We start from the raw sequence: 18,696 nt of genomic DNA, 5'->3' as shown, positions 1-18,696 counted from the left end.
GCATGATAGGAAGAGGACAAGAGGACACAAGGATTAGGTCAAACCCGGATTCCCTCAGCGGTCAGTTCCCAGAGAACGGTCTGCTCTCTGTCTATCTTCCTCTCTCGTTTCTTTTCTTTTCTCTTATTCCCCCTCCCTTCTTTCTATCCTTTTATATGCTTTTTTTTAATCTCCTATCTTTGGTGACTGCATCAAATCAATTGGCTCTGAACTGCTGCTAGCTCAGTAATTATAACAGCCGAGCAGACGCCGGAGGTGGAGGATTGTGGCATAAGGCACACCTGATATAGGCAATTAAGGAATAACCAAGCAAAGAATAAAGAAAAAAGAAAAGAATGTATTGTGCGCCCAAGAGACGAAGATCAATCGGGCTTTACCAATGTCGAGATGATCCATTATGGGCTGTGCAGGCTGTAAGGAACGTCGGATCTATCAAGCCGATTCTTATTTGCGGCGTCTGATTGGACCGGGAGCCTGCACGTGCTGAGCCGTTAAGTTTTCATTTCAGCCAATTGCACGTTCCGGTTGCCCGGCATGTTTTCAGTTGTGACTCTGGTTGGCTACTCACTCATTGCTAACCTTTCCTTAGTAAGTAAGAAGTACCCAAGTAGGAAATATCAACACAGTCAAGAACGAGGGAATCGAATCAAACGGGAGGGGGTCTTTCGAATACATAATGTCGGATAAGGCATGCGTACTGTGTAAGGCATCCACCAGGCTGTCCTTCGCTCGATCAATCAGATGATCCCACTTGCAGCTTGGGTCAGACCTCTCACATAACTGGAGTCTAGGCATTGTCTGCCAAGACCAATGGTATCCATGGCCTACGTCCCATTAAGTGTCTATTCCGCGTGGTTTCTTCCCCCTGGTATTTACAAAGTAACCCCATCAACCTTGAACATCGATACATACATGCAGTTGAAGCTACGATTGGACGGCACAATCTCACATCGGATGGATTCAGATGGTGAAAATATTAGAAAAGAAACGAAATGGGAAAATATTCTCTTCCATTCAATTCATTGATATACAGTCGTCGTCACATTGCATATTCTCTCCAACCACTATACCAAAAATTCTCGGATGATGCAGTTTACCAGCGGTTGAAGCTCTCATGGCGCTCATAGCGATTAGGATCGTACTGCTCAGCACCATGTCGCTCCTCGTAGTGCTCCACATACATCCGCTCCGCATTTTTTTTGGCATGCTCGCGGGCCTTGAACTTGTCGACCTGATCCATACCCTTGGTCTCGATCAGCTTATCGACTTCAGCTCCAACAATACCTGCAAGGGCCTCCTTGGCAAAGGCGTGGCTGACGGGCTTGCCTATAACGGTCGGGAGTTGTCAGATGGGCCAGGGTCATATGGCAATAGCGTACAGGGCAGCAAACGCCGTGAGATGCCTACCTTCCTTGCGCTGGTGGTCCTCCCAGGCCTTCATGCCAGCAAACGACGCGGCTCCAGCGATCAGTTCGTGAGAGAAGTGGCTTTCGTGCTTCTGCTCGCCGTAAATTTCACGGTGAGCATCCTCGGATTCGCCTGGGCGGAGCTAACAGTCAGCCATGAAATCCATTTCATTCTCGATATGAGAAATAGCGCTCATGGAAGACCAGGGAGGCCCCCGCGACGTGCACCACGAGGACTGATCTGATGCGGGAGATGACATACCCCAGCCCCAAGCCATGGTGTATTAGCGTATTAGAAAAGAGGTTGGATGGATGACAAAGATTGTGAGTCGCACGAGGAAGAATGATAAAAATTCAATACTGTAAGACAAGGGAGAGCGGGAGGGAGGCGCTTCTTATTATATAACCCAAAGGAGGGGTTGTTAAACTACCTCGCGCTCCTCAGCTACTATCTTTGCCCCCTCATACACCATCTGCCCCACCAACTAGGCAGTAATGGTATGGAATTGTCTCTAGGACTTTCAATGACCACTGTGTCTATGAGTGGATCGAGGGAAAAGCAGAACCAGTGGCCACCATTATTCGAGGACCGTCACGTTGCCCGAAATAGCCCCCAACCCGCGTCCCTAGTAGGATATAATACCTGGACAATGATCACCGATTGGAAGGATTTGGAGATGGAGACAAACACCAGCCGTCCAAAACAGCCTGGAAGAGGACAGGCCCATTGGCGTTTAGCTTTGGCGAGCGCCACTAAGTGGCTCCGTTGACTCCAACAATTGGTACGTGTTGTCAGCGCCTCGGTCCAATCATTATATCTCAGACGAAGGTGTATCAGAGTCTTCCCTGATGTAGAGTTACGTAGAAGAGAAAGTGCAAGGAATCACAGGTCCTAACGCAGGCCAGGTCAAACCCAGCCTTGTCGATCGTGTGTGATTCCTAGAATTAATTGAGGATGTGTACGTGCCCCATTGTCGATGCCAAAGCAGCGTTGATCCGATGGATCCGCCCATGGGGCGTTGCTCATCCTTACTCCATCTCACCAACCGATTTCAACCGAGCCACTTTGGTGCCAAGCTTCTCTCGTTAGGCTTGTCAAGGCTTGTCGTCGCCCTATAGCCCTGTGTCCATGGGTATCACTATAGATGCTCGTATTCTAATAACAAACCTGGGAGAAGAGGAATATATTACAGTACTGTACGGGTTGAACAGTAGTAAACAGAAATCATCTGGAGGGGTTTCATTCCCCTAGCCAACTAATGTCAAATAATATGGCCGTTGTTGGACCAGAATCATGTGACTGGATCGGGGTAAAACCCCCGCGGAGCACACAACAAAATAATCAATCAAGAATAACCAAGAAGAGCCCAACCAGCTCAATTCATTCAAATAAGACCTTTTTACCAATCGTACTCTATTTCCTCTTCGGGACTAGCTGTATATCTAACAACTAATTAACTACTAAAGCGAATTGCCATCTATTTTGGGGTCTCGAGTGGAGTGAAATGTTTTGTCTGCCCTGATCCACTTGGGGGTTGCACGGCGTAGATTGAATTATCTACGTACTTTTTTATGTAACTAAGGGCATTTCGAGTGAAGTGGAAACCAATAGTCACTATGGCTGAAGCTGGAGGTCATTCTGCCTTGACATTCACCATACTTAGTATGTATTTACTTACCTCGCAGAGTAGTTACCCAGTATCTATTATAACACTACTCCAAAGGATATCCATACACTTTCGTCCAGTAGAATTTATTAATAAATCTTACTCCTGGTCAGTAGTTCTCAACAGTAGTCCATTTTTATACTAATATTGTCCTAAACAAAAGCTGCTGGATCCAAATCCACTTATCCTTGGAATATGTAGTGAAATAACCTCTAACACGCTGAGCTTCGTCATCATCTAGACAAGTTATCTCCTACTATCAAAACACTCTTCAGGAAGCAAACATTTTGCCGTTAAAGCGTGGCATGCCCGATTTCCACTCGAGGAAATTATTCTAGAAGAACACCTGACTTCCGGAAAGGAAAGAAGTCGAGGAGGTAGGCATTCGATTAGAGAATAGCACTGTATGGACGAAGTAAATAAAGCTATTACTCCCTATATTATATTAGTTATTTAGTTATCTTAAGGTCCCCTGACAATTATCTTACAACTAGGCAGAAATCTCTCACACCTGGTCCTGCTGCCACTCTCATGGAAAGCCGATTAAGCATATTATAATAAGACACACGGCAATAGCCGTATGTGCCAGGTCTGAAATTTTAATTCCCCTTTCTAGTCTGCTTGTTCAACGCTGACGGTCACCTGGCTAAAGTAGAAGAAGTAAGGTGCTTATATCAGTCGGTGGACCAGCCAAAAACCTACATTAGATATACACTATAATAGTGGCTGCTCCACCATGGCAATTCCATTCTGAGTGGTTAATTTATTAATAACAACATCTGGTATTGCTGCTCTACGGCGAGTGATCGCCAATACAGCTGATCACAATTAAATTTAGAAGGATTTAACGCAGTGAATACAATCTACTCTCTTAATTAATTGAATGCTACGGTACAGCCGCAGATGCTTAAACATATGAAGTTTAAGGAGTGGCTCAACAAGGTGTTTGGTGTACAACTGAGTTATGCAACGCTTATAGTGTTGATTTTGAAAGGTAATTTACTACGTGGGCTAGAGTTTAGTACTACAGCAGCTGTTTAATTGGCCCTTGATGGCTCGTATTCGGGTGGGTAAATAGAACAAGGTAGGTATACTTTTTTTAGGAATTATCCTACACTTAAGCTAACCATGGGTAGATGTGAAAGACTGAGTTTGAGACGTCCTTCCACTTCCGTAATTTGCTCTAGATATTGACTGCCCTCTGTTGCAGCTTCGGCCTCTCTTCTAAAATGTGAAGATTATAGGGTGGCGCGGACCTGTCCTGTGTATCTTGAGCCAAAGTACAGTGTGTACTACTACTGCTGCTGCTACTACTAATAATAATACTCATGATCAGTATTATCCTAAATTCTTATACGATTGTCGAACTGCAGGCACAAAATTAAAAAACTGATGTTGGATGGATGGGTGAGTCTTGAGACTTGGGAGAGAGTAAGGAGGATCATCGTAAGGTTGACTTGAAGAGTCGTAAACTTAATACTTGTCAATTCCAGAGAAATACCATGCCACAAATGAACAGCCGCTGAGATGGAAGATTAGCAGATCCGAACCGATCCTTTACACAATAACTCAAGAAAGGGCTTTGACAGGATTTGGGAATCCAAACTCTAATCAAATAGACGCCGACCAACTAATGCAATCGCATGTCACTGCCAGGTTATCGGAGTTTCAAAATGCGACCAGCTGAAGAAAAGACGCCAATCTACAATAACTCTAGATGAGAATAATATTTACTCAGCAGGTGTGATGTCGGATACATCGGCAGGACGAGCGGCCCACTGAATAGAATCCATCACTATTATCAAGTGTGCATTTAAGCTACCATGAGTGCGCATTAGGGAATTATGCTGCTTAATGATAGACCGATTCATACCAAGATCTACTAGCGTCCGGGATGAGAGGGGGTTTGAGAGGGTTTGTATCTTCAAGGAAACACAAATGAGTCGAGATGGGAAGGAAGCTATGTATTGGACAAGGATAAGAACCATACAAGTCCAGGGATAGATTGCTAATCGGGGTCATGGAATGAACAAGGTTGATTCCGATCCGCAGTTTGCTGGCCGTCGACGAGGTATAAAAGACAAGTTGTGGTCAGAGAACTCCATATAACCACACCCAACCATTTCAAACTCGTCTCTATTTGTACTACTGATTGCCTGGCACAATGAGAAACACCAAGTCTCTCCTCCGCATCGGAGTGATGCTCGAAAGTGTTCAGCTCCTTGATATCGCAGGAATCGACATCTTCGGCAACCTGGGCAAAGATTACTTGACTAGTGTCCAGAGTATGATGCCCCAAGCAGCGCAGTACCTCGACATTGCCCCCAAGATCGAATGGCATTACGTGTCGTCTACAATGGAGCCTATGACTTTGACCCCATCAACGAAGATCATCCCAACTGAGACCTACGACGACTGTCCTCGTGACCTTGATATTGTTCTCACGGGAGGACCGTTAGTGTCGGTCCGCCCGGAGGCAGCGGATCGGTACATGAAAGAAGCCTGGGAGACCACTCGAGTGTGGATGACGACCTGCGTTGGGGCGATGTGGCTGGCCGACTCAGGGGTGCTAGATGGACACAATGCGACGACTAATCGTGGAGTGCTCCCCGCTGCAAAGAAACTGCACCCTAAGGTCAATTGGCTTGACCAGAGATGGGTGATAGATGAAAAGCCATACGCTGGGGAGGGCAAGGGCGAGTTATGGACTGGTGGGGGCGCAGGAGCAGGTATGTCGTGTATTCCACTATTATTCTGCCAAAAGCTGATCGATTTGAACCTATCAAGGTCTGGACATGATTGGAACCTATGTTCTGAACAACTTCAACCAGTCATTTGTCAATTCAATGTCACTTTTACCCCTACAAATGGGCCCTGATATTGAGAAGGGCCAGTTCTATACGAACTGATTTAAAGGATACAACTAGGACGCAAAGTTAAGTAAAATAAGGGAGGTGGGAGGTTATTTTATGGTGGTACAAGAAAAAGTGTATAGTGCAATAAGCATGGGGACGCTGATCAGCAAAATGCTCTCAAGCTATTATAGTCATTTCAAGCAAACAAAATGTAAAGTAAGCCCTATACAAATTATTGTGTTCCTTTATTTTTTTTCACTCCACTTGTAACCTTTGTATTGTTCTTTTCTATATCACATCTGTCAGTGTATGCATTCTTACAGAGGAACAAAACCAGCTCAGCCAAAGTTTAAAAAATATATGCCGCATTTAACATGGAATTAAGCATACAAACTAACCGCAGCAGGGAATGCACAGGTCCTTACTTTATAATGATAATGTATTTCACAAGCAAGTGTTCTATACAAAATAGATATTCCATCCCACCCAATTTCAACATTGGACCTTATCTCCTTCTTTTCTAAATTGTTTGTACACTGAATTGCTTCAAATAATTTAACATGCTGAAATTGGGAGAGGCGGAATGTTTGTTTTGTATGGAACGCTCGCCTGTGAAATATATTAACTATGCATCATTGTCTGGCTATTCCCGAACCAATCAGATCTAGCATTGGTTTATGCATTGTTACCAGTCACAAAGCCAATTATATATATGGAGTGGAGTAGCAATATCTTTATTCACTGAGTTCCTACATACAGAGTAATATTTCCATTACAGGATCCAACAGATTTTAAACAAGAGAGACTCCGGAATATGCTGCCTACGGTCAATGAAAAAGACAAACACCAATGACCTTGCTGCTTCTCTCCCTACCTATAAATACCACACATATAACGTCCTACGTTGCCCACTACCGCACCTGCGCAACTCTGTTACAGCTTCACCACAACCACAACCAAGCCAAAACAAAACCAGAAGAACCTAACATCTGATAATCAAATCAAAGTCAAAATCAAAATCAAATCAATCCACCATGCCAATAAGACCACCAATACTATCCGACTTCCCCTCTCATCTCACACTAACCATCACCCCTCCTCCTTCCCCGCCAACGGCATCGTCGAAAAACAACAGCAACAATAATAATAACAACAGACCACCTCCCAACCTCCTAATCCTGCTTCACGGTCTCGGCGACTCCGCCTCCGCATTCACATCCTTCGCTTGCGCGCTAAACCTTCCCGAAACCACCATCCTAACCCTCCAAGCTCCGACGCGTCTCCCCTTCGACCTCCCCGGTTACCACTGGGGCGATGACATCTCCTTCGATGCCAGCACTGGCGGACTAGACATGGATGCGGGATTCGTGCAGTCGACACGTCTTCTTGTCACGGATGTGCTCCGCAACACACTCATTGCCAAATGCGGGTACCGGGCACGGGAGATCCTGATCCTAGGGTTCGGACAGGGTGGTATGCTGGGGTTGGTGGGGGCTCGGGAATTCGAGCAGCAGGTGGGAAAAGACACGGCGCATGAGACGTCTTTGTCTGGAGTAGTTTCGATTGGGGCACCGTATCCGTTGTCTGGCAGTTCGGTGGGAGAGAAGAATCGGACGCCGGTGTTGTTGGTTGCGGGGAGGGAGTCCGCCACTGTGACCGGGGAGGCTGTTAGGAGGACGGAACAGGTGTTCGATTTCGTGGAGACACATCGGTATTCGAGGAAGGATGATGGTATGCCGAGGAATCATGAGGAGATGATGCCCGTGATGCGCTTCTTTGCGAGACGGTTGAGGAGTTGGCAGGGAGTGCTGGACGGGAGTGTGGAGATTACTTGATTGGAATTGATGTGAAAGAAATGGGTGTATATTGACAATAAGAATAATACTCGTAAAATGGGATAGGCATATTGTACAGGTCTTGCATGGTCTAACTCATAGCTATGTATCAGTTATTTCATATCCTTGAGCGCTTTTTTCGCCCGCTCGATGGTCTCTCTGGCATGGGTCTCCGACACATCTTCGAAGCGTCTTCCACCTTCCTGCACCAAGGTTCGCAGCTGCTCCTCCGTCTCTCTCAGGGCCGTACGCCCATCCTCACGGACCTCATTCTCCCAGAAAGTTCGGGCAGAATCCCACTTCCGTTGTTGTCGTCGGAGGGAGTAGATCAGCCCTACGGCGGCCATGGTGCAGGTCTCATATACCGACGTTGCTGGGAAGGAGACGTATGTCAGCGCAGACAGGACCGAAGCCAGCGATGTAGTCGTGACGCTGAAAGCTACGAGACCCTGCGCCAGCGCTTGCAGGGAAGGTACTTTCGTCTCTAGCAGCCGGGTGCGGCTTGCGCTGATCTGAGTCGGCCAGGGGATGTCTGTGGTCGCGGGACAGGCGACAGGGCTAGGAGAGGAATCATCATCCTTTGTTGGTTCCGCTGCTGGGTCAGAGGCAACCACTCCGTTCTCTTGCTGGGGCTCACCCAAAAGCCCAGCCTGCTGGAACTTGCCCGCAGTCCAAATGACCTCTCTCTCTGCCCGCAGCAAATACTTCTTCTCTAGAATCTCAGACGTGATCATACTCACATCATCAACGTGCCAGAATAGCTTCCACCACGCTAGTCCCTTCCATTGCTTGCTGGCGAATCCCTCCTCAAGGGAGCTGCGGAGCTCGGAGTGAGCTCTCTCTGCCCACTCAGTGACCGAGCGGTCCAAAGACCCTCGGGCCGGGTCAGAGACTGTCCCCTCTTGCTGCTCCTGATACTTCTTTGACTCTTCGGCATTGACGCCCAGCTCTGCGGCATCAACCAAAGACGTGATCAGTGACCGTAAGGAAGGATCTAGGTTACCCTTTTTCCCCCGTAACGAGGACAGCCAATCTACAACCGGCTGTACACCACTGCTGTTCCAGCCCCTTTCATAAAGCGACGCATTTTGGACGGACTCGCGGAATTTCTCCAGCGCTTCCTCAGCTTGATCCATATCCACAAAGGCGATACGATCATTGCTCTTCCGGGAATCAGAGACAGCCAACTCAATTGCTCCGTAAACGGACTTTTTCTCTTTCTTCAAATCCGATCGAGCGATCAGATTACTATACGCAAGCAAACCGTCCACGCCACGGCCACACACAATGGCTCTATGCACTGGGTACCGCACCATGTTATGTCGCCCGGAATGCGAGGTTTGGATCGTCACGGTGGGCACGAGGAAAGTATCTGCCGTGAACTGGGCGCCTGGGAGTTCCGTCTCCGTACCGAGACTCGAGACCAGAATTTCAAGGTTGCCTTTCTTCAGAATCGAGGACGGAACCGAAATAGTCGGGAGGAGGTTATTCGGGATGGTTTCGGACACTTCCCCATATCTGTCATGCGTCAGCAATGTCCCCATGAATATTACAGAGTGAGCTATACCGAATTAATAATCCTCGTGAAGAATCCGCATCGTAGGCATCCAGTGCATCCTCCCAGTTTTCCCGGGGGGGCTCAATGGATCAGCCAGCAACAGACGAACAAGCTTTCGCGCGGCCGTCGCATCATTTAATCCTAGAACTATCGGGACTAATTAGTATATTCCTATCTATCCGGGCGAAGTATAATTTATCAAAACAAGGGTGGAAAGGATAATACCCACCAGCCACTCGGATCTGAGGCACTTCCGACTCCAACCCCCCGCAACGCAAGCTGCAATCGACTCAGATTGACCTGCTCCGTCGCAACATCCTTCACTTGGCTCAAAGCCTCGTAGAGATCCCTTAAACGAGGCGGTACATGTCTTCCCGAATGTATCACGGAGGATGTGGTGGGCACGCGAGGAGAAGTCCACGCCGAAGGACGATTTCCGTCGGACGTGCTGGCGGGCCGACGCGTAGAAAGCGTTCGTCTGAAGATTGCGCAGGACGGACAATAGAGGTCTGGTGCAGCGTCCTGAGCACGCCACAGACTCCTTGATAAGGAACCGCGTAATTTGGGAGGCATTGGCAGCAGAAACTACCGAGAGAAGTTGGGTAGGGAAGGGAAGATTGAGAACTGGAGGAGCATTGCAGGGCGGAGGAAATGGCCGGTCTTGGCAGTTGCGGAATTGCGCGTGCAGCCCGTGACTTTCCCTACACTACATTGTTCTGATATATCCATGGTTTTAGGGAAACAGCAGTTTTGGGGGAGATGCAGTTTTAGACAAGGTTAAGGTGCCCAAGAATAATTTTTAGATTAATTTACAACTCAAAAGGATAGACTTGGGGAAGGAAATCCAGAATATAAAGGTAAATATAAGTTCATGGTGTATCGATTCATCAGCTCATGTAGTCAGACGTCACGGACGCCTTCTGTGCAGGAAATACAGCGATAGGCTCCCTGTTTCACGTCCTCAATACTCAGTACATTAACCATCCATCCCCATTCAACCACAGACAGGACTTAGGAAAATAGGTCAATGAGTCTGTCGCTGCGTATGGATCCCTTTCTGACTCCATAACATACTTGGGACCTCTCTATACAGGTGTGGAGAATGCTATTCCAAAGAACAAACGAGCAAGTCTTGTAGACAAGACGGATTCGAATGCTAGAGAGATACAAGTCGGAAGTGGAGTACTTCGATGCTACCTACTCTTGGTAGTTTATTATGCTTCTCGAACCTCCCTGGCAGCATCTCGATATCGGCGACTTCTGCCCGAACCGGCCGACCTGTAGCAGATTAGTGAATACTCCACTTTCTGACGCTGGAGACGAGGACAACTTACATGCTAATACGTCTAGCCACAGTAGCCAACCCAGTGTCATTTTCAGCCTCGCGCTGAGCACGCTCAAACGCCGCATTCCTTTCTTCCTCACTCCGCCGATAAACCTCTTCCGAGCTGGGAGGTAGATGTTCGTTCTGCAAGTCAACCTTGCGGGCGTCTTCGAAATTAGTGATGGCTTGCTTGATGCCCTCGGCTCCAAGCATCAGAGTACCCGCTGGAAGACGGCCCCCAGCAGCGGTCTTGAGTTCTGTGACTCTCTCCGATTCCTCACGCAACACTTGGAAGACACGAGATATACGGCCGATGGCAAGTATCTTGTTCTTGATTGCACGTCGCTTGAATTCGCTGCTCTCTGTATCCATCGGAAGAGGAGGGGAAGAGGGGCCGGTGGCAGATGTGGGGGTGTCGTCTTCGAGTTCCTCCTTGGAGCAGGTGTTGAGAATGGCAATGAGCATGTCGGTGATCTTCTCACCAACGAACGGAAGTGACCAAGTGAACACGTCCATAAAATTCGGCAGCCAGTACGGATGAGGAGTGCAGTTGAATTGGCGGATGTTCATCACATTATTCTCGTATTTCAGGACGGCGGCTTTGTTGTTGTATACATCCAGGTAGTTCGGAGCACTGAATATGGTCATTACACTAGGGAATCCGGTCGTTCTTGTCTTCCGGTACATGCGGTATCCCGCATCCTGCGCCTCGTGGGCTCGGATGATGGAAAGCAGGTTATTCTTTTCCAGGAAAGCGCAGGCGGCAGGATAAGAGAAGAAATATGAGCATCCCCGAACGCTATTATGGACAAAGTAATCGCCGGTCTTTTCTTGTCCGAATTCCTCGAGGGGGTCGGCCCACAGGATGTCACACATCAGGCCATGAGTCGGGGGCTCTCTGAAACGGTCAATCTGCCGCATGTCAATATCAGCCAGTGGTAACCCCACAGATTGCAGTCAACCTACCGCCTTGATATCCTCCAGGGTGTGCAACTCGGGGCTCAGTCCTCCGTGAATACAGAGAAATTGCTTGTTCATGACCGCCGCGAGTGGCAATGAGCAAAACGAGTCAATGCAGGCTTCGTAGATCCGGTCGCTGTACTTGTGTTTACATTCTAGCTTGAAGGTGAAGTAGTCGGTCAAATGCCTGCACTCATGATTGCCTCGAAGCAACCAGAGTGTATTGGGGTACCAGATCTTCAGAGCCCAGAGGTAAAGAACGCACTGTATACAGTCAGGTTGGCCACACCATCGACCAACACGGATAACCCAACAGCCCGGAGACTCACCTCAATGCTGAAATATCCCCGATCCACATAGTCTCCCAAAAACAGATATCGCGTCTCGGAGGGATCGCCACCGACTTCGAAGAGTTTCATCAAATCATAATATTGGCCGTGAACGTCGCCACACACGGTGATGGGTGCATCCATCTCTAGTAAATTGGGTTCCGATCTCAAGATCTGTGTCCCTGCCTGTATAATCCATAGCGCCTGGTCCTCTGTGAGGCGGCCTTCCCGGTAGAAGTGCTGTTTGAGAAACTGGAGGTTGGGCTTGGAGGGGTCCTCTGGAGACCAGAACTGTTCATCCGTCGGGGTGGTCAACGCCGGCGCTTGCACCTCTGGAGAACCGCAGAACCGTTAGATATTATAAATAAAATAAAAAAAATAAAATAACAAATAAAAAGATTTGCGAGAGCGTGCAAGAAGCAAAAAAGTCAGGACCAGAATCTACCCCATACCTTTAACTACTCGCTCCAGTGTGGACACCTGAGTGCCATCTTCCATGGTATGTAATGTGAAGTCGATCTCCGGGACCGGCTTCTTTTCCGTTACCGCACGCGCTATTGTCCGATCCATCTTGAACAGAGCTGAGGGGGGTGAAGATTCAGGTCTTGGATCTTGAAAAAATCGCAAGAGCTCGGAACCCCGGTAGGATGGGAACAAGCGCGAAGGGAAAGGGGGAAGAGGGAGAGAGAGTTAGTGAGCAAAAGACGGAGGCTGCGCGGAGACCGACTAGCTCTGTGATGGTGGGGTTAAGCGCGGCGGGAATTCACACACGAGACCGATGGGACGATAGTTAAAACGAGAAGTGATACAGAAGAGACGATTCGAGATCCAGGAACAAGGATCCGCTGCAAATCTAGCTTATTTTTTTCTGTTTCTCTCTATTTCCTTTTTTGTCTTCCTTTTTTTTTATATCCCCTTCCCGATACTCAAGGCTGTAGAAGGTAGTCTGAGAATTTAAGTCTAGGGAAATTGAAAGGGGGTTTTCTTCCGAGGCTCGTTAAAGTGGAGAGACAAATGCGACCAGGTCGATAGGATCGAGCTCGGGTCGTGCGTTAAAAAGACGACGAGTCCGAAGGGTGATGATGATGAGAAACAGAGATAGATGGGGAGAATGGCTGTGCAACGAGACAAGATCCCTCGACGATGCCACTGTTGATCTTAGATGATCAGCCCCATCCCGTATACGGAGAGGTAATTAATTACCCGCGTTTCGCCCACTTCTTGTATTGCACTGTATTTCGTCCACTTCTGCTCTCTGCCTTGAGGGTCAAGCCAAATCGATATCCATCCTATCCTCCACCTTCCTGATACTGGCAGTCTTCCGCCGCTCATCTCCACCATGTATGAATCCTATCGTATGTTTCCCTGTGTCTCCCTCAGATCCTACAGTTCTAACCGCTCCCAGGTCCTCATCCCCTGCTGGCTCAGGTCCCACTGACCGTCTCCCCATTTATCAATCTTCCCACCACCGTCACTCTCCCCTATACTTACAAATCAGTCCCTTCGACACTTCCCCCTTCCGTACTGGTTGATCCTACCGACGCTGATACCAAAAACCGCTACGTCGTCTCCGCCAGCGGTGAACATGCGGCATCTCCAGAGGAGATACTCACTTCCTGCAGATCTCTCGAACAACATCTAAACAAAATCCAAAATGACGCAGAGAATGCCATCAAAGATTGGGAAGGGTCCATATCCCAGCGGGAGCTTGCTGAGAAAAGACGGGTTGCTCCTGGCTGGTTAGACCGAGAAGAGAAACTGCTTCAGCCGAGTAAAATGCCAGGTTCTGGATCACAGAGTCAGTCGACACAGAGTTTGCTGGACAGCTCGTCGACTGATCCCACCGCGTCTGGGTTACCGTCGATGATACCGCGGGATGAGGGAAAAGAGCTGGATAAGGCATTTGGAAGACTAGATGTGAAATAACGATGTCACGAGCACCTTCAACATCAAAATTGTATTCCGTATCGCTGCTCCATATTTGGTGGGACTGTTGGAATTTATCAACAGGGGCAAGTGACGTACTGGCTGACTGTCACAAGGCTTCTTCGAAACCGCCCATTTGCAGTGCCGCATTACCTCATTCTTGCAGTGTGGAAGCACACGATAGCTCTGATGCAGCATTGAGCCTAGTTGTTATGATCAACAAAGTGTTACGAAGATTGGTGAGATCCTTATATCCACAGGGTGTACTTAACGAAATGGCGTACTTTTCTTGTCAAGCAGCTATTTATATAGAACTGTGCCACGGTGATATCGACGCTACTGCATTGGCATGACGTGGTGTGGAGAGATAAATAATAAAATGTACTCTGAAGCATAATATACATACTGTAATTTCCTGTTCTAAAGTACTGGGCGCATATCAACCATTGCAAGCTGTGCATCCATCAAATACAATCTAGCGAGGCGGAACTCCCCGCATGCTCCGTCAAACCATCAGAGGCTGCCGCCAAAGCTTCTCCCACAGCAAGAAACATCATCACTCTGAAATTATTTTCAACAACCACCGTCTCAAAATTATCCTGCTCTCCACTCGAATATTCGCAAGTATGGAACCCCTTCGAACAGCCCCGGAGACGTCGTCTTTTATTCCTCTTGCCGACCACCAGTCGCGTACTCCATCCTCATTCCACTCTGGTCCCGCCGTCCTCCACTACCACAGCAAACAGTGCAAGCTAGTCATCCCCGAACATGACCTCGTCGCATCTTCTACTCTGAATGCAATTCGTGGACCAGCGGCGACAGTCAATGGGTCCGACGGCCATGCCCCCACCGCGACAGCAGAGAGTAACGCGAACGGTGAGAGCGATGGAAAAGAGATCGTCCTTGACAACGTGGACATTTGGGTGACATCGGAGTAAGTCATATTCTTCCTACTCTATGAATTTACAAAAAATGGAACACAGTATAACGGACATCTCTCAGCAAATTCCTCTTATACAACCCCTCCGTTTCCGCAGGCGTTTCTATCCCTTATCCATCCATCTCCTTGCATGCGATCCAGAGACTGCGACTCCCTGATACCTCTGATACCGAACTCCAGGGTCTTTATATGCAAATTGCGAAGCCGGAGCCACCCACACGAGATGATGATGAAGAAGAGAGTATGACTATAACGATTGTTCCGCCGACCGATACAGATACAGCTACCGAAGATCTGGACGATAATAAGCCCAAAGAAACACCCACGCAGGCGCTGTATGCGGCTGTGTCTGCCTGTTCGAACCTTCATCCGGACCCGATGGAGGAAGACGATGAAGATGAGGAAGAAAACTCGCTCTTCCAGTCTGGGATCGTTTCCATGGGCAGCGGGGATGGAGGTCTCCCCCCACCTGTGGAAGGTAGCTCAGGGTGGATTACTGCCGAGAATATGCATGAGTACTTCGACGAGGAAGGGAACTGGATTGCCAGTGGAGAGGGGCCGACATTGCCACTCGGCCCAGGGGCTGGTATAGTGAGACCAAGAGACGAAGAAAGTGATGGGCAGGATGGAGAAATTCAGGGTGAGGATCAAGGAGAGGAAACCAAATGGAGGCGAACTGATTAATCTTCAAACAGCAAGCCACGGACCTGTCCCGGGGCTGCAGGACAATACTGCGATATGGTAATACAATAATGATAGACTTCATAAAAATAGTTTCAAGGTTTGAATTGGAAATTGAATCATACGGCGATTGACTCTGGCATCCTAGAATTCCATGAGGTATGATAAGTTTTCATTTGTCCTGATGACGCTTGTCAAAACATCGGATATCAAACAACATCTCGTCTGCAGAAAAAGAATCAAAATTGTCGACGGAGGCAAATGATCGCATATGGCCTAAAACAACTAACAATTCCTATCCTCCCAAATGAGCCAACAATTAAAGAAAGAAAAGGAAAAAGAAAATTACATAACGGGACGGCTGCCTGAGCCGGACATTATCATTCTTTCAAAAATCCATCTCCATCATACAAACTAACTGGAGTCGCAGCTCCAATCCCTAACCCTACTGTCTTCTTAGTTGGGGTCACGAATGCTGATTTGGATCGTTGTCGACCCTTGATCCGGTTTTTGGGCGACGGTGATATCTCGCCCTGTAACTCTGTGGGATCGTTGACCAGGAAGATGGTGGATTTCGGCGTCGATTGGCGTCGTTCCTTGATCCGGTCTTCCCAGATAGGGACTATACGTGCACCGTTTGCACTGGGCTCTTCGTTGGCGCCTGATGAAGGCATTTTCTTAGGCTGCTGCGTTGCCGATTGTTTGCTACTACTATTCTTATTAGCCTCCTCTTTCGTGCTTCGGTCCATTGTCGATGATGAATCCGGAACGCTCCCCCTTCTTCCCCTTGTATGCTGCACCGAGTCAGCCAATTTGGTACTTGATACTTTCAGAGTGCTTTTAGAGCGAGCAGGATGGCGGTCTACCGGACTGGACGGTGTTGTCATTATCGATTTGGCGTTTTCCTCTAAGTGCAAGGATTGGACGCTGCTGCGGACTGATTTTGCAGGCTGAATGCGCGGCCCCTTCACTGCTGATCGGCGTGGACTGCCAGGACTCGGCGAGTTTTCATACGCCGTAGGTGACAAGCTGTAGGTTGGCGCCATCCAGACGGGGATCACTTTCTCTGGTGATGGAGTGCTTGACATGTTGGTTTCGGTAGTGGTAGGTAGAGAGGTAAGAAGCTCAGGGAGGGCTTTGCCATTGCCAGAGGGGTTCAGCAAACTGTCCCCAGAATCGTTTCGCGTATGTTTCCTCTTCTTCGACGGGCTTCCATAGGAGGTAGGCCGACTCCCATTGTTCTCTATTGTTTGGGGTCGTTCGTTTTGGAGGTCCTGATAACTGTTCGGTTCCACTGGCAGAGACGATACACTAGAATTCAGTAACGAGACATTAGACGCTGAGAATTCTGAGATGTCTGATCGGCGCCCATGCTTATCGTCGAATTCTTCGGGCTCTTCTTCTACCATGGGAGAGAATGTAGGTGCGCCGAAGGTGATAGGTGGGTGGATTGATATGCGAACGCAATTCTGCCGTCGATGACCTTTTCGAGGGCCACTACCTCCCTTCAGTGCGGATGGTAGTGGTGGCCTGGGGTGACATGCAGAGGTCTGCGAATAGGTTTCTTGGATGGAGAAACTGTTCGGTCTCCGTCCTGGCGCATTGGGATGGCCGGTGAGCCCGTTGGCACCAGGGACGCCGCCAACGAATGGGTCATGTTCTTTCCGAGGATTACCGTGCAGGGAATGTCGTTGCATCTGGCTGAAGTATGGCAGAAGACCTGTATTCCGGGTTGCGGGATTTAACGGAGGGATGTGATCCAGATCTGCGTACATGGATTCCCGTCTCGAATGATTCGTGGCATTGGATAGCGACTCACTCCTCCGTGGTGGTGGACTGATGCGCTCCAGGGAATGGCTTGGGCTACGTGCAGTTAGACTGCGACGAGGCGACGTCCGATCTGGTTCCCTCCTCTGGACCTCCCGTGCTGGCGAATTGGCAGGGAAGACGAAGGGTGCGGGTACGACAGCGCAGGATGGAACATAGCTCCTTCGCTCGTACTCCATGCGTCCAACGTCATTGGCACTGTACGGCGCAAACATAGGGCAAGGAGGCAATGCAGGGGAGGTGAAATCACTATCCATAGCAGCGGAGGCCCTTCGGCTGTCATCCAGCAATATGGAGCTATCGGCTGTTTCCAGGCTCAGCGAAGAGAAGCACGTCGAGTCATTCTTGGAGAGACGGAAACGGTTTGGAGGATAAGCAGTGGGAGGAGGAGGAGGCATAGGCTGCTCTGGCATTGTTCCAGGCGATTGGGCAGTAATGCTTCCTGCGCGCGGCCTCCCTTGCTCGAACCCTTGTAGGTTGTCCTCTATCACTGGGAAAAGGTTGCTCGAGCGCTCTCTCTGATGCGTTGCTGTCCATGGTCCCGAGAGAGGCCGTGAACTAGACGCAACACTAGATCCCTCCTCGTCTCTTTCTGGAGTGTGTCGGGGAGTTCTTTCCGTCGGCAGCTCGACCACCCCTTCCACGGCCGACGTGGGCAGATTATCAACATCAACTTTTCCACCGACCGCATTCGAGGTGTGAAATACCGGTCTAACTTGTGTCTCCTTTAACGGTGCTAGAGAGCTTTTCCGAGAAGGTCGTGTGAAGCTCTTGGACCGTCTAACGGACTGAGACCGTGACAAAGACCTCCGGAGTCCGCGCGCCTTCTCGGCAATACTAGTTAAGGCTTCAGAGTCCTGAACAAGACTTTCCCGTGACGCCAACAGGCCCCATTCGGTTGGCTTTCCATATGGTAGCTGGCCATATTGCCTCAGAGCCGAGCCTTCTTCGCGCGACAATTCCGTTAAAGTGTCGGTAGGGAAGGTTTGTAGGCGTACATTGTATGGGCCTTGCCGGACATTGGCCACTGCGAGCGACAGCCGCTCCTGACGAATTCTCAGCCAGACAATGGTGCCCACGACTGTCGCGACAATGACGACCGCCGCGCAAGAGACAGCGATGGCGACAACTGTAGTCAATGCTGGCATCATGAATGCCCGTTGACTACTTGAGCTCTATCCCAGGGACCCACGATTGGTTCTGACACGACGTGAGGACCAATTGGCCCATCCACAGAAATTCTCTTTGTCTTCTCCTCCGTTTCTGGAAGCTTTCTTCTCGTCGTTCGTCAAGATGTATCTCGTTTCAGTCGACTGACGTCCAGGATCCTAAATTGATTCCGGGGAAAGGTTACAGGCCTTCCAACCGCATAAGGAAGCACGGCTCGC

The 18,696-nt window shown here is 48.9% G+C and overlaps 8 protein-coding genes across 8 annotated transcripts; 4 read left to right on the top strand and 4 right to left on the bottom strand.

Moving 5' to 3' along the window:
• Positions 1 to 1,093: 1,093 nt before the first annotated feature.
• On the bottom strand, positions 1,094 to 1,684 carry ATNIH1004_005707 (DUF3759 domain-containing protein; the record flags this gene model as incomplete). The annotated part of the gene is made up of 3 exons (XM_033570353.1): positions 1,094 to 1,326; positions 1,408 to 1,539; positions 1,669 to 1,684. 3 exons carry the CDS (start codon positions 1,682 to 1,684, stop codon positions 1,094 to 1,096), a joined length of 381 nt encoding a protein of 126 aa, XP_033426385.1.
• A 3,553-nt stretch (positions 1,685 to 5,237) lies between these two features.
• ATNIH1004_005706 (uncharacterized protein) lies at positions 5,238 to 5,982 on the top strand (the record flags this gene model as incomplete). The annotated part of the gene is made up of 2 exons (XM_033570352.1): positions 5,238 to 5,802; positions 5,861 to 5,982. The coding sequence occupies 2 exons, from the start codon at positions 5,238 to 5,240 to the stop codon at positions 5,980 to 5,982; spliced, it is 687 nt and encodes a 228-aa protein (XP_033426384.1).
• A 980-nt stretch (positions 5,983 to 6,962) lies between these two features.
• On the top strand, positions 6,963 to 7,763 carry ATNIH1004_005705 (alpha/beta hydrolase; the record flags this gene model as incomplete). The annotated part of the gene is made up of 1 exon (XM_033570351.1): positions 6,963 to 7,763. One exon carries the CDS (start codon positions 6,963 to 6,965, stop codon positions 7,761 to 7,763), a length of 801 nt encoding a protein of 266 aa, XP_033426383.1.
• A 113-nt stretch (positions 7,764 to 7,876) lies between these two features.
• ATNIH1004_005704 (uncharacterized protein) lies at positions 7,877 to 9,894 on the bottom strand (the record flags this gene model as incomplete). The annotated part of the gene is made up of 3 exons (XM_033570350.1): positions 7,877 to 9,281; positions 9,331 to 9,401; positions 9,547 to 9,894. The coding sequence occupies 3 exons, from the start codon at positions 9,892 to 9,894 to the stop codon at positions 7,877 to 7,879; spliced, it is 1,824 nt and encodes a 607-aa protein (XP_033426382.1).
• Positions 9,895 to 10,535: 641 nt separating this feature from the next.
• Positions 10,536 to 12,504, bottom strand: CNA1 (serine/threonine-protein phosphatase 2B catalytic subunit; the record flags this gene model as incomplete). Its single annotated transcript, XM_033570349.1, has 5 exons — positions 10,536 to 10,599; positions 10,656 to 11,557; positions 11,612 to 11,869; positions 11,935 to 12,266; positions 12,387 to 12,504. The coding sequence occupies 5 exons, from the start codon at positions 12,502 to 12,504 to the stop codon at positions 10,536 to 10,538; spliced, it is 1,674 nt and encodes a 557-aa protein (XP_033426381.1).
• A 769-nt stretch (positions 12,505 to 13,273) lies between these two features.
• On the top strand, positions 13,274 to 13,860 carry ATNIH1004_005702 (uncharacterized protein; the record flags this gene model as incomplete). Its single annotated transcript, XM_033570348.1, has 2 exons — positions 13,274 to 13,289; positions 13,340 to 13,860. The coding sequence occupies 2 exons, from the start codon at positions 13,274 to 13,276 to the stop codon at positions 13,858 to 13,860; spliced, it is 537 nt and encodes a 178-aa protein (XP_033426380.1).
• Positions 13,861 to 14,486: 626 nt separating this feature from the next.
• On the top strand, positions 14,487 to 15,484 carry ATNIH1004_005701 (Voldacs domain-containing protein; the record flags this gene model as incomplete). Its single annotated transcript, XM_033570347.1, has 2 exons — positions 14,487 to 14,794; positions 14,863 to 15,484. 2 exons carry the CDS (start codon positions 14,487 to 14,489, stop codon positions 15,482 to 15,484), a joined length of 930 nt encoding a protein of 309 aa, XP_033426379.1.
• Positions 15,485 to 15,861: 377 nt separating this feature from the next.
• ATNIH1004_005700 (uncharacterized protein) lies at positions 15,862 to 18,456 on the bottom strand (the record flags this gene model as incomplete). Its single annotated transcript, XM_033570346.1, has 1 exon — positions 15,862 to 18,456. One exon carries the CDS (start codon positions 18,454 to 18,456, stop codon positions 15,862 to 15,864), a length of 2,595 nt encoding a protein of 864 aa, XP_033426378.1.
• Positions 18,457 to 18,696: the final 240 nt, after the last annotated feature.

Source organism: Aspergillus tanneri (assembly GCF_003426965.1).
Source record: "Aspergillus tanneri strain NIH1004 chromosome Unknown AapTan_4_pilon_pilon_pilon, whole genome shotgun sequence".
In the NCBI taxonomy this organism is placed as follows: Eukaryota; Fungi; Ascomycota; class Eurotiomycetes; order Eurotiales; family Aspergillaceae; genus Aspergillus; species Aspergillus tanneri.
This window is presented reverse-complemented; position numbering and strand designations above follow the sequence as displayed.